At 45.8% G+C, this 14,432-nt stretch overlaps 1 protein-coding gene across 1 annotated transcript in view; it reads right to left on the bottom strand.

Annotated features, from left to right (window-relative positions):
* KCNH8 (potassium voltage-gated channel subfamily H member 8) overlaps positions 1–14,432 on the bottom strand; it is a 503,960-nt gene that overhangs the window by 278,212 nt on the left and 211,316 nt on the right. The window contains exon 3 of the mRNA XM_024997203.2: positions 7,644–7,775. Within this exon, the coding sequence (XP_024852971.1) occupies positions 7,644–7,775 (132 nt within the window). The remainder of the gene's footprint in view (positions 1–7,643; positions 7,776–14,432) is intronic.

The raw sequence follows: 14,432 nt of genomic DNA, 5'->3' as shown, positions 1-14,432 counted from the left end.
CTTCTGTCCCACGGGCCACCCCAGGGCATGGGGACCTGCCCGGCCCCGACCCGTCTCCAGCTCTTCACGCACTGAGGCTTGGCTGGCTCACTGCTCTGAGCCTCACTGCTCCACCCTGCGGGGCCCTGGGGTGAGCAGGCTGGCCCAGAGCAGACGGGCAGTGAGCCACAGGCACGCTCAGCAGGCTCCCCTCCACCAGAGGTGCCAGCGAGGGTGGCCGGCAGCTAGGCCGGCAGGTCCCTATCCGATCCAGGTGTCTCAGCTTCGGGGGCTAAGGGCTTCAACACTTGAATTTGGAGGGGACACAATGACGTCTATCAGCTCAGTTCAGTCCCTCAGCCATGTCTGACTCTTTGCGACCCCATGAATCACAGCACGCCAGGCCTCCCTGTCCATCACCAACTCCCGGAGTCCACCCAAACTCATGTCCATTGAGTCAGTGATGCCATTCAACGATCTCATCCTCTGTCATCCCCTTCTCCTCCCGCCTTCAATCTTTCCCAGCATCAGGGTCTCTTCAAATGAGTCAGCTCTTCACATCAGGTGGCCAAAGTATTGGAGTTTCAGCTTCAGCATCAGTCCTTCCAATGAGCACCCAGGACTGATCTCCTTTAGGATGGACTGGTTGGATGTCCTTGCAGTCCAAGGGACTCTCAAGAGTCTTCTCTAACACCAGAGTTCAAAAGCATCAGTTCATCAGCACTCAGCTTTCTTTATAGTCCAACTCTCACATCCATACATGACCACCGGAAAAACCATAACCTTGACTAGACGGAGCTTTGTTGGCAAAGTAATGAGTAATTAAGTCTATGCTGCTGCTGTTGTTGCTAAGTCGCTTCAGTCTGTCTGACTCTGTGCAGCCCCATAGATGGCAGCCCACCAGGCTTCCCGGTCCCTAGGATTCTCCAGGCAAGAACACTGGAGTGGGTTGCCATTTCCTCCTCCAATGCATGAAAGTGAAAAGTGAAAGTGAAGTCACTCAGTCGTGTCCGACTCTTAGCGACCCCATGGACTGAAGCCTACCAGGTTCCTCCATCCATGGGATTTTCCAGGCAAGAATACTGGAGTGGGATGCCATTGCCTTCTCCAATGCATGAAAGTGAAAAGTGAAAGTGAAGTTGCTCAGTTGTGTCTGACTCTTCGTGACCCCATTGGACTGCAGCCTACCAGGTTCCTCCATCCATGGGATTTTCCAGGCAAGAGTACTGGAGTGGGTTGCCATTGCCTTCTCCAAATTAAGTCTATAACAGTCCCCAAAGCAGAATCCTGGAATTCATCAAGTCCTCCTATTTGCTCATCTCCAACTGTGAAGGTCTACTGTTGTAACTGAACTCTATTGCCACACCATCTAGGCTCCTTAAAAAAAACATAATAAAATCTTTACATTTTAAGCCATGCCTGCCTAGCGCTGGACTTCCATCCCCTGACTTTTACAATCCACTTCTGAACAAAGGTCAGCTATCTGTTATTGCATCTCCTAAAATCAGCATTCCTTCCGTGCAGTTTACCAAACGCCACTCATTCTTCAGACATGCTTCCGCGTTCATTTCCCCGTGAGGGCCTCTTTGCCTCTGCTCTGCTTCCGGGTTCATTTCCCCATGAGGGCCTCTTTGCCTCTGCTCTGCTTCCGGGTTCATTTCCCCGTGAGGGCCTCTTTGCCTCTGCTCTGCTTCTTGCTGGCCCCACCCCACCCTTGTCACTCTCCGTCACTGAACATACTCTACTGCAACGCTGGAACTGTGTGCTTCATACGATCTTGTGCTCTTTGGAGGAAAAAACAAAACAAAACAAAAACATGCCAACTTGAAAAATGTACACCCTGGAGTTTGCATGAGTATAAATCCTGGTTCTTCCACTTTTTACTATGCATACCTTGTCAGGTTACTTAAATCACTGGTAAATAGAAATAAGAACACTTCCTACTTCATAAAGCAAATGAGGCAATGTGGCAACATGAAGCAGAGGCTCAATGACAGCTAGCTATTTTTACACAACCTGCGGAGCACAACAGTGACTTCGACTCCTTTCTACTGAATGTCTGCTGTGATTTGCCATGTGGCGCAAATATTATCTCTTATAAACCTAAAGTCACTGTAGACATCTATATGACTGCCCCTTTTATAGGTGTAGAAACTTAGTCTCTGAGAGGGTAAGCAGCTCATTTAAGGCCTAACAGCCAACACGCCTGGAAGCAGGATTTGTGCTGAGGTTTAGATGAGCATTCTGACGTCTGCAATCATTCAATCCTGAGGGCAGAATGGGGGCTCAATAAATATCTGTGGAACTGCTTGGTTCATTATTAATCCACTTCTAAATTACATTAAAATATTTCTTACTGATAGGGTAAGAGGCAAAGAAAGGCAATGCCAAAGAATGCTCAAACTACCGCACAATTGCACACATCTCATAAGCTAGCAAAGTAATGCTCAAAATTCTCCAAGCCAGGCTTCAGCAATACGTGAACTGTGAACTTCCAGATGTTCAAGCTGGTTTTAGAAAAGGCAGAGGAACCAGACATCAAATTGCCAACATCTGCTGGATCATGGAAAAAGCAAGAGAGTTCCAAAAAAACATCTATTTCTGCTTTATTGACTATGCCAAAGCCTTTAACTGTGTGGATCACAATAAACTGTGGAAAATTTTGAAAGAGATGGGACTACCAGACCACCTGACCTGCCTCTTGAGAAACCTATGTGCAGGGCAGAAAGCAACATGGAACCGGACATGGAGCAACAGACTGGTTCCAAATAGGAAAAGGAGTACGTCAAGGCTGTATATTGTCACCCTGCTTATTTAACTTATATGCAGAGTATATCATGAGAAACGCTGGGCTGGAAGAAGCACAAGCTGGAATCAAGATTGCTGGGAGAAATATCAATAACCTCAGATATGCAGATGACACTACCCTTATGGCAGAAAGTGAAGAGGAACTAAAAAGCCTCTTGATGAAGGTGAAAGAGGACAGTGAAAAAGTTGGCTTAAAGCTCAACATTCAGAAAACGAAGATCATGGCATCCGGTCCCATCACTTCATGGGAAATAGATGGGGAAACAGTGGAAACAGTGTCAGACTTTATTTTTCTGGGCTCCAAAATCACTGCAGATGGTGATTGCAGCCATGAAATTGAAAGACGCTTGCTCCTTGGAAGGAAAGTTATGATCAACCTAGATAGCATATTCAAAAGCAGAGACATTACGTTGTCAACAAATGTCTGTCTAGTCAAAGCTATGTTTTTTCCAGTGGTCATGTATGGATGTGAGAGTTGGACTGTGAAGAAAGCTGAGCACCGAAGAATTGACGCTTTTGGACTGTGGTGTTGGAGAAGACTCTTGAGAGTCCCTTGGACTGCAAGGAGATCCAACCAGTCCATCCTAAAGGAAATCAGTCCTGAATATTCATTGGAAGGACTGATGCTGAAGCTGAAACTCCAATACTTTGGCCACCTGATGCAAAGAGTTGACTCACTGGAAAAGACTCTGATGCTGGGAGGGATTGGAGGCAGGAGGAGAAGGGGACGACAGAAGATGAGATGGCTCAATGGCATCACCGACTAGATGGACATGAGTTTGGGTGGACTCTGGGAGTTGGTGATGGACAGGGAGACCTGATGTGCTACAGTTCATGGGGTTGCAAATAGTCAGACACGACTGAATGACTGAACTGAACTGAAGAGGTAAATAGGATCTCATATTAAAGTAATTCAGAAATGCTAGGAACACATATAGAAGTTATTGGTTGGCACACTACTTTTAGAGTCGAAATGAAGTATGTGTGAAAAGTGGAAGGTATTTTAAAAAATGGTTAAAATCACCAGATTTATACTGTAGTCTCTCTCTCTCTGAGGAAAAGGAATGTTGTAGTGAGCTCTTTCAAACCCCAAATTAACAGGTGTATTTTACCCCTTTTATCCATTGCCATCTTTCAAAAGGGGGATTTCTCCCTGATCATACAGACACCAGGAGCACAGGGCAAAGATGATGACCTCAGTTATATAAAACCAGTAGTGATGATCGTCGTGATCAAAACAAGTCAGGTTGATTAAACTGCCCTCATTGAAGCAAAAAATGAAAATGAAAGTGAAAGTCGCTCAGTTGTGTCCGATTCTTTGCCACCCCATGGTCTATACAGTCCATGGAATTCTCCAGGCCAGAACACTGGAGTGGGTGGCCTTTCCCTTCTCCAAGGGATATTCCCAACCCAGGGATTGAACCCAGGTCTCCCGCATTGCAGGCGGATTCTTCACCAGCTGAGCCACCAGGGAAGCCCCAAAAGCCGTATATTTATTTCTAAAGACAGTTCGGTGTGTCTACACATGTATGCGAAAACACATAATACATACACATATATTTAGTGTTTGGAGTAATCCCTTGGTGGCATAGTAAGAAAGGTACCTGGTCTTGTCCCTGCTCTAGACACACGACCCCACAACCCCAGGAATCCTTGGAGGGCTGGGTCTCTTCTATACTAGTGGATATTCGGTCCCACAGGGAAGCTCATGACCAGGAAGACGGGAGATTAGAAGGCTGGGCCTCGTAACCGCCCCCTGACCTTCTGGGAGGGCAGCGGAGCTAAGCAACAAGCTGATCACCAACGGCCAGTGATGTAATCAACCTTGCTTGTGTGATGACTTTTCCATGAGAACTGTTACAGAGTAGGAGACCCAGTGGGCACCTCCGGGTGCTGGGCCGGGGAGAGGGGAGGGGTGGCAGCCCCAGGCTCGTCCCTATGCCTGCCCCAGCATCTCTTCCATTCGGCTATTCCCAAGTTACAGCCTTCGTCATAACAGAAGTGTTTTTCTAAGTTCTGGGAGCAGTTTTAGCAAATTATCAAATCTGAAAGGAAAGGGGAGGGCTGTGAATTTCCCAACACTGCAGTCAAGTTGGACACAAGCATGGGGGGCTGGGTACCCGGTACCCGTGACCAGCATCTGTGTGCAGGTGGGGCCCTTATACTTATGGACGCTGATGTTCATTCCAAGTACCAGACCACCTGACCTGCCTCCTGAGAAACCGGTATGCAGGTCAAGAAGCAACAGTTAGAACCAGACATGGAACAACAGACTGGATCAAAAGTGGGAAAGGAGTACGTCAAGGCTGTATATTGTCACCCTGCTTATTTAACTTATATGCAGAGTACATCATGAGAAACGCTGGGCTGGATGAAACACAAGCTGGAATCAAGATTGCCGGGAGAAATAGCAATAACCTCAGATATGCAGATGACACTTTCTTAGGGAAGGAAGTGAAAAGGAACTAAAGAGCCTCTTGATGAAGGCAACAGAAAAGAGTGAAAAAGCTGGCTTGAAACTCAACATTCAAAAAACTAACATCATGGTATCCAGTCGCATCACTTCATGGCAAATAGATGGGAAATAATGGAAACAGTGACAGACTTTATTTTGGGGGGCTCCAAAATCACTGCAGATGGTGACTGCAGTTTTGAAACTAAAAGGCACTTGCTCCTTGGAAGAAAAGCTATGACCAACCTAGACAGCGTATTGAAAAGCAGAGACAGTACTTTGCCAGCAAAGGCCCAACAGCAAAGGTCGTCAGGCTGTGGTTTCTCCAGTGGTCACGTGTGCATGTGAGGGTTGGGCTGTGAAGAAAGCCGAGCGCCAAAGAACTGATGCTTTGAGCTGTGGTGTTGGAGAATACTCTAGAGAGTCCCTTGGACTGCAAGGAGGTCCACCAGTCCTTACTAAAGGAGATCAGTTCTGGGTGTTCATTGGAAGGACTGATGTTGAAGCTGAAACTCCAATACTTTGGCCACCTGATGCCAAGAACTGACTCATTTCAAAAGACCCTGATGCCGGGAGGGATTGGGGGCAGGAGGAGAAGGGGACGGCAGAGGATGAGATGGTTGGATGGCATCACCAACTTGATGGAAATGAGTTTGAATAAACTCTGGGAGTTGGTGATGGATAGGGAGGCCTGGCATGTGTCCATGGGGTCAAAGTCAGACATGACTGAGTGAATGAACAGCAAAAATAGTGTCAGAAGTGAATTAAATTTTAGGACACCCCGCGGTGTCCAGAGACAAAAGTCAGACATGACTGAGTGAATGAACAGCAAAAATAGTGTCAGAAGTGAATTAAATTGTAGGACGCCCCGCGGTGTCCAGAGACAAAAGTCAGACATGACTGAGTGAATGAACAGCAAAAATAGTGTCAGAAGTGAATTAAATTGTAGGACGCCCCGCGGTGTCCAGCGAGCTGCAGAACTGGTGGTTCAGTTTTCAGTTCAGTCGCTCAGTCGTGTCCGACTCTTTGTGACCCCATGAACTGCAGCATGTCAGGCCTCCCTGTCCATCACCAACTCCTGGAGTTCACTCAAACCCATGTCCATGGAATTGGTGATGCCATCCAACCATCCCATCCTCTGCCATCCCCTTCTCCTCCTGACCTCAATCTTTCCCAGCATCAGGGTCTTTCCCAATGAGTCAGCTCTTTGCATCAGAAGGCCAAAGTATTGGAGTTTCAGCTTCAACATCAGTAAGGGAAAAAACCTGCGGTTGATATTAGAGGTGTTCTAAGTAAATGCACTTCACACTTACCTTCTTCTTCCTCTAACAGCAAAGAAAATTTTGAAAACAGAAACAAAAATCGTGTGCACCTGTTTACATGCTTTTCTCTCCTTAGGCAGGTATTACACTTGCTCTGATATTCAAGTAACTTTGCTGATATGAATGCTTGCCTCTCCTGTATGTAAAATATCCCATAATATTTAGTTATGCAAATACACAGGAAAACAGTCATGCATTTGCAAACATTCCAAATGATAGCCGTTGGGAGGTGGGGGCACCAAATAGCTCTCAATCTGTGTTGTCATTCAAAAGACATAATACATATAGAACACCCAGATACATTTTTACAAAGACATAGTTGTTAAAATGTCAAATAGCTGATTCTTGTAAAGAACTTTGTAGGAAATGCCTACAATGACAACTGCTTTTTCTCTGGTCATCAAAATATCCAACTCTACTTCTGTTTAAATGAAATAATATGGGCAGTTTTTCTAGTGTTAATTTTTGTCTGCTTACATAAATTCAGGGAATTTCCTCATAAACTGTAAACAGAAGCTATAAGGTAAGCAATACAAAGTCTTAGGATCCTTTAAAGATCATTGAAAATCTTGTCTATGTCAACACAAATTATTATTGCAAGATACAGATACACATCTGCAATGTTCCACTCTAACAAGCACTAAATCGAGTTCTGGGTTTTGTACCTAAAATGAAATCTTGCACTTTTAAGTTCTGAGCTGCTCTACGGTAGTTTAAACTGAGAGCTATCTTTTTAATTGCCTCATTTTAACTTCACTTATCACTATCAGTTCGTATTTTTCCCTGATAAAATCAGGTGGTATGAATCTGTGTACTCTGATACAAATTTTTCCATCCTCATCCTCTTGGAATCAGAATACAAACTTCTGGTTCCTGTCAAGTGAATCTTTGCTACAAACAGGAGGATGCAAACTCACATGAGTCTGTGATTTCGGGAAACGCACCAGATACTGACTGCTAAGAGTTATGAATATTTATCAGTTGCTGTTATTAAAAACACTCTTTTTTCTTCCTGGAGTTTCTGAGTAAACAATTTCAAAACGTTATTCCATCTGTCAATGTTTTCTGAAAACAGCACAAACCTTCTTTTTTATCTTCTGGAGTAATCTTCACTTTCGTGTCTGTTATATCTTTGAACGAGGCCAGAAAAAGGACCACATCTCCTTTCTCATTCTTTATGGGAACAATATCCAACAGGCACCAAAATGGAGACCCTGCAACCGTAAAGAAAAACACATCAGCCACTGCCTCCTGCTTTTGTACAAAAATCACATCATTCATGGTACAGTTCATCAAGTCCTTACTGTTTTATTCTAGCCCACGACTCTCCCTACAAATCTTAAAAATGTCAGTTTTCAGATTCCATACATGTCTAGCCCATATAGATATCTCTTCATTTCCATATGAAGGGCTTTCTCTGAAAATAAAACCGTATTTTCAAGAAAGCCACTGGTCTGTGATGAGACCTTTTTGCCTACGATATTCAAGCTGTATTTCTTCTTTGAATGTATTGATGTTGAAGCATTCAAACTGATAAAACTTTGTCCCTTCCCACCTCCAGCACACACTGGTTCCTAAATAAAGATCTTTGTTGGTGTGAGCTTCCTAGAGGTTTCTTTAGTCAGTTTAAAAATCAATGCTTGTGCACCAGAATAGCTAAAAGAAAAAACGATGGAAAATACCAATTTTGGGGAGGATGTTTGTCACTTGAACTCTCCTACATTGCTGACGGGTTGCAAATTAGTACCTATATTTTAAAAAATGTTTGGCGGTATCAACATATATTTTCATAACACAACATTATTCAGCACTGTGAACTGCTGCTGCTGCTGCTGCTGCTAAGTCGCTTCAGTCGTGTCCAACTCTGTGCGACCCCATAGACGGCAGCCCACCAGGCTCCCCCGTCCCTGGGATTCTCCAGGCAAGAACACTGGAGTGGGTTGCCATTTCCTTCTCCAATGCGTGAAGGTGAAAAGTGAAAGTGAAGTTGCTCAGTCCTCTCCAACTCTGAGCGACCCCATGGACTGCAGCCTACTGGGCTCCTCCATCCACAGGATTTTCCAGGCAAGAGTGCCGGAGTGGGGTGCCCTCACCTCCTCCGTCAGCAATGTGAATGAGTGATAATATAATTGGCAGCAGACTAACATATTGTTGAGTAAAAACAGCCAGACGTGGAGGAGTAGAATCCATTTAAACTAAGTACAAAAACAAGCAAAACTAACCTGTGGTGTTACGGGTCACGTTAGTGGTTACCTTTGGGAGATTGGGAGGGAACACAGGTCAGGAAATTCTGGGATGCGGGTCCATCTTTCGTGGCCTTTACGGTGATTACATAGGAGTACTCAGGTTTTGAAACTCATCAGACTCTACACTCATGAATTTTTCAGTATGTATGTTTTATTTCAATAAAATATTCTTAAAAGTGATACTTAATACCCCAATAAAGAGCAAAGTAATGCTGTTTGCAGCAACATGGACGGACCTGGAGATGACCATGTATCTAGTGAGGTTAGCCAGACAGACAAAGACAAATATCTGTGACATTGCTTATATGTGGGATCTGAAAAAAATAAAGACGCAAATGAACTTCTTATTTATGGTTACCAAAGAGGGTAGGGAGGAGGAGGGATACGTTGGGAGGCTGGGACTGACATATACACGCTGCTGGTGCTGCTGCTGCTGCTAAGCTGCTTCAGTCGGATCAGACCCTGTGTGACCCCATAGACGGCAGCCCACCAGGCTCCTCTGTCCCTGGGATTCTCCAGGCAAGAACACTGGAGTGGGTTGCCATGCCCTCCTGCAGGGGATCTTCCCCACCCAGGGATCAATGTTGGGGGCTAGCGTGAGGCACTCCGCCCGTGGCAAAGGTCATGAGGAAGGAGGCTCGACATACGCAAAGGCGGGATCGAGCCTCAGGAGTCCCCCTGGAAATCCTCGAGCATCTACCCCCATAACCAGAGCCTGCCTACTTCACTACTTTGTGCTCACCTACACCTCTGACTTTACGGGGGGCTGTCCCCCACCACCTCTTTTGGAGAAGGAGTTAACTTAGAGCTCCAGTTAATAATAATTCCTGGGCGTGATAAGAGTGTTTTAACCTACAAACTCCTCTGAAGGTTCTCTAGCCTGCCTGACAGGCTTGTCCAGCCACATGTGATCAATCACAGCCTCCCAACCGTGAGAGGCACGAGATGCTTTAAACCTTCTAAAAACAGGTTCCTTAGAAAAGTTAGAAAACTATTAGTATAAGTATAATGGGCTGATTAGAAATTGTATTGGTGAAGGGTTTTTCATTTGTTGAGCCAATGTTTGTTGCTAAGTCTCCACATCCCCTTCCCTTACACACATTAATGAATATATAGAAGAAATAAGTATTAACCTTTGATATTAATCACGTAAGACCTTAGGCTAAGTAAATTCTTTCCTTAACTAAAACCCATTACACCCTCACCCTATAGGAATGTAACTTTATTTGGGTGGCGTCTGTTTTAAGAATAATCACCCCTGGAGAAATAAGTGTCCTGGTTGACTGACCATTGTCACAAGGAGAGGGTCGTAAATTGTCAGCAGGCCCCCTGGCCAGAAGATGATGTAACACCCCTAAGACCTCTGTATACATTTGTATGAAGCACCTGACTTTGATAAAAGTCAGGACTGCTGTCCCCACGTGACTTTTGCATAACATCTCAGTGTATAAAAGTAGACCATGGAAAATAAAGAATTGGGATCAGTTTCTCGAAATACTGGTCTCCCCATGTCGCTCTCTCTCTCTCACTCTGGTTGAGTCTCCATCTGGAGCGCGGAACCCACCATGCTTACTAATTATGCCTGGGCTTCTAAGATCCGACCAGGGAGGCCTCAGTGTCTCCTCTCCTTTGGGAGAACGGAAGGACGCCTGCGGCCTACGTAAGTGGTGCAAACTTCTTGTCTTGAAGTTTTATTGGTCTCCCGCGTAAACCAAGCTACTCAGCCTCTTTTCTCCACTGAGTTTTCCTACTGAGCTATCCTCATCCTATTACTGTTTATATCTTTGATAAAATATTTAAATAAATAGGTCGCCGATGCCGTCCCTGCTTCAAATACCCTGGATCAGCTGGGGCAGGACCCCGGCAGATCAAACCCGAGTCCCTTACAACTCCTGCATGGGCAGGTGGTTCTTCAGCACGAGAGCCACCTGGGAAGCTGCTTCATTAACATGGGTCGCTCTAAATACAAATTGTGTAATGAGGTGACATCAACCAGGCTACTGTCAGCATTCCCACCGTGTACACGACAAGTGAATCAGCAACAGTGTAAATGACATATACGCCACTTTTTCCTTCTTTCCTTCCTTCCCTCCACGCTCCCTTCCCCCTTTCTGCCTTCAGCTGCCCTCCTATTTAACCACACCAACTTGCTTACAAATATGGCTTTGGGTATTTTCAAGATCTTTCTGTGTTGTTGGGTGTTGTCATTATAGACATGCCTGAACAGGCTAAGTCTGCTCCTGCCCCTAAAAATGGCTCTAAAAAAGCTGTGACCAAGGCCCAGAAGAAGGACGGCAAGAAGCCCAAGCGCAGCCACAGGGAGAGCTACTCCATGGACGTGTACAAGGTGCTGAAGCAAGTCTATCTGGACACCAGCATCTCGTCCAAGGCCATGGGCATCATGAACTCCTTTGTCAACGACATTTTCGAGGGCATTGCTGGAGAGGCATGGCACCTGGCGCATTACAACAAGCACTCAACTGTCACATCCAGGGAGATCCAGACCGCCCTGCGCTTGCTGCTACCTGGGGGGCTGGCCAAGCACGCCGTGTCCGAGGGCACTGAGGCTGTCACCAAGTATACCAGCTCCAAGTAGATATAATATGCCTAGCCGCTGTTAACGGAGAAGGTGATGGCACCCCACTGCAGTACACTTGCTTCGAAAATCCCTTGGACAGAGGGCCTGGTGGGCTGTAGTCCATGGGGTCGATAAGAGTCGGATACGACTGAGCGACTTCACTTCACTTTATCTTCATGTTAGAAAGCAAAGCATAAGTCATTTGCTCCTTCTTCCAGAAAAAGAGAACCAATGCCAAAACCTACCAATCAGGTTCAAAGCAACACCCTTTTCACTTAATTTGCTCACTTATCTTTCCCTTCCCTGCTGTCTTCAGTGTCTCCACCCTGACTTTCTGACAAAATCTTCAATCTTGCATGAGTGTAATAACTCAGAGCGGTTCCCCAAGGTCTGCTTCTTCCTTTCTTACCCACAGGTACAAAGATGACCATGTAATGCCTTTCACTCATCAGCCACCCAGACTTGGCACAATAAATCTCTCTTAGGGTTAAGAAGCGAGGAAGAAAATCCCTAGGCCTCCAATCCAAAGATGGGAAGGGTTCTTAAAAGCAGGGTTAGAGGGCAGACATCGTGTCAGTGTTAACTCCCTCCGTATATAGCAATAGTAATTACCATGTGGGTTGGTGAGCACTAAAACAGATGAGGCTCTGCCAAGATTTAAGTTAATAACACCTTTAATTTCCGCAGATAAATACAATTCATGGGGAGAGAACAGGGTTCATACCCTACATGGTAAACTGTATTTTTGGAATTGCATAAATAATCACATAGGGTTGAAACCTGGTGGAAGTTCCCACGTCTCCATTCTCGGTACTTTCTTTTACTTCACTGGGAAACAAGGGTGCGAGAGAATCTGACTTGGTAATATTTATAATTGGAAGAAGGTATATACTTTCCACATACCCCCAAAAGATTATATTTGGCAATAAGTATAGACTAACGGTAAGGTTTCTAGTATGAGTTCATGGTTCAATAACTTAATACCAGGAGGCAGAAATGTAAAGAGAGTTGAGCTGAGAGTTGCTCCCTTCTCTCTAGTGGCTGCGTGGCCATGATAGAACGCATGCAGCGTCTCCAGCGTGATAGAGCAGCAGCGAGTGGAACCGGGCACTTTGCTGTTGTCGTTTAGTTGCCAAGTCACGTCTGGCTCTTTTGCAACCCCATGGACTGTATCCCTCCAGGCTCCTCTGTCCATGGGATTCTCCAGGCAAGGGTACTGGAGTGGGTTGCCATTTCCTTCTCCAGGGGATCTTCTCCACCCAGAGATGGAACCCGGGTCTCCTGCGTTGGCAGATGAGGTCTTTACTACTGAGCCGCCTGGGAAGCCTAGGGACCCTTTGCATGACCCTTATATCAAGTAGGATTTTGACTGGATTTTTAACGATAAATAGGTGTGACCTTTAGTCCTTGACATTAGGGCTACAATAACACAACACCCTGTGTGGACAGCATCGGTACTGGGTGACTGGGTGACGCAACATTTTGAGGTGCTCCTCATATTTCACAGCAAACCTGGTGGGTCTCGTTCTCTATCACCGCGGTCTCAGTGCTGCATACTCAGTGGTGTGATCAAGGGTTGACACTATTTAGAAACTCAGCCAGGGAATAATAGCGGGGAGGGTGTTGCCAAAGGGCGGCAGGTGTGCCAACAAGGCCCTGCTGCCGGAGGCTGATGGCGGGACCCTAGGGTCTGCAGCGAAAGAGTGGGGCGAGGGGTGAGTGTCGCAGGTGAGTCTCTTTAGCACGGTAGTTTCTGCCTCGTCCTTGCCCTAACCATCTCTCACCCACTCTTCAAATGTCTTCTCCCTACCCTTAGTTTTTCTCCCCAGGCTGCTTAAAGAATCTGTGAAAATACAGGGTCCTGATTAAAAACACCCAATGGCTTTTCACTGCTTGCTTGCTTAAAAAACATCAGTATAGCATCCCAGACACTTTGTCAACATGGAGGATCTATTTTCACGGAACAGGAAAGGAAAACAGGAATGGGATGGGGGTGAGGAGGTGATCTAAGAGAAGGGTCAGATTCCAAAGGAGGAAGTCCCAGGAAGACAAGCCCCACAGCAGCCTCTCCGGGGCTTCCAGGTGCCTGTGCTCCTCTAAGTGACAGAAGCAAGGATTCTTTGGTGAATTAGCAGGTAAAGCCTCCACCTTTAACCTGCAGGAAGCCTTCCTTCACCTTATCTGCAGGAAACACCTCTTCCGAGGACCATCCATCTATAGTGCAGCCCATACGTGTTTCAGATCTGTGCTCCGTTCCCAGTGAATCTGCCTTGAGTGGACAGCTCTCTTCCAAATGCCTCAGGATCCTAAAGCACGGAACTTAAGAACACTGGGGCCCAGAGACCTTGTGCAGCAGTGGAAGGCAGAGCAGGGTTGGTGGGACAAGAACCGAGTCCGCTGGATATCTTGCTGAGATGGGCAGGGTCTAAGGACACCTTTTATTTCAACATTTAATGAAAAATGAGGATCTCAGGAAACAACGTGCTTTAAATTTTTAAAGCCTGTTTCTTTGGGCTCCCTTGTGGCTCAGTTGGTAAAGAATCCAACTGCAATGCAGGAGACCTGGGTGTGATCCCTGGGTTGGGAATATCCCCTGGAGGAGGGCATGGCAACTCACTCCAGTATTCTTGCCTGGAGAATCCCATGGACAGAGGAGCCTGGCAGGCTACAGTCCACAGGGTCACAAAGAGTCAGACATGACTGAGAGACTCAGTACAGCACAGCAAAGACAAACAAACAAAAATTCGGTGGACACACACAGACGATGCACAGCGGTGGATTGTGGGGTGATAGTTTCTTCCTTTTTCTTTTCTTCTCAGATCCTTATTTTCAGCTTTGCTACAATAAGCATAAAGGAATAGATAGTGGAATTCTGGCAACTCTAGAGACCTGCAGTAGGAAATACAGAGTTCAGGACTGGGTAACTGAAGCAATGATCACTTTGCGTATATTATCCATGATTCAGTTCTAACAGATACCCCATTTCAGATTTTGAGAAAAGTTATGTTTTGAGTTAGGGTAACTTACAAAAAGAAAGAGGGAAAGAA

Source organism: Bos taurus, chromosome 1, assembly GCF_002263795.3.
Source record: "Bos taurus isolate L1 Dominette 01449 registration number 42190680 breed Hereford chromosome 1, ARS-UCD2.0, whole genome shotgun sequence".
NCBI lineage: Eukaryota > Metazoa > Chordata > Mammalia > Artiodactyla > Bovidae > Bos > Bos taurus.
The sequence above is the reverse complement of the archived record's forward strand: the minus strand, read 5'-3'. Positions and strand labels throughout refer to the sequence as shown.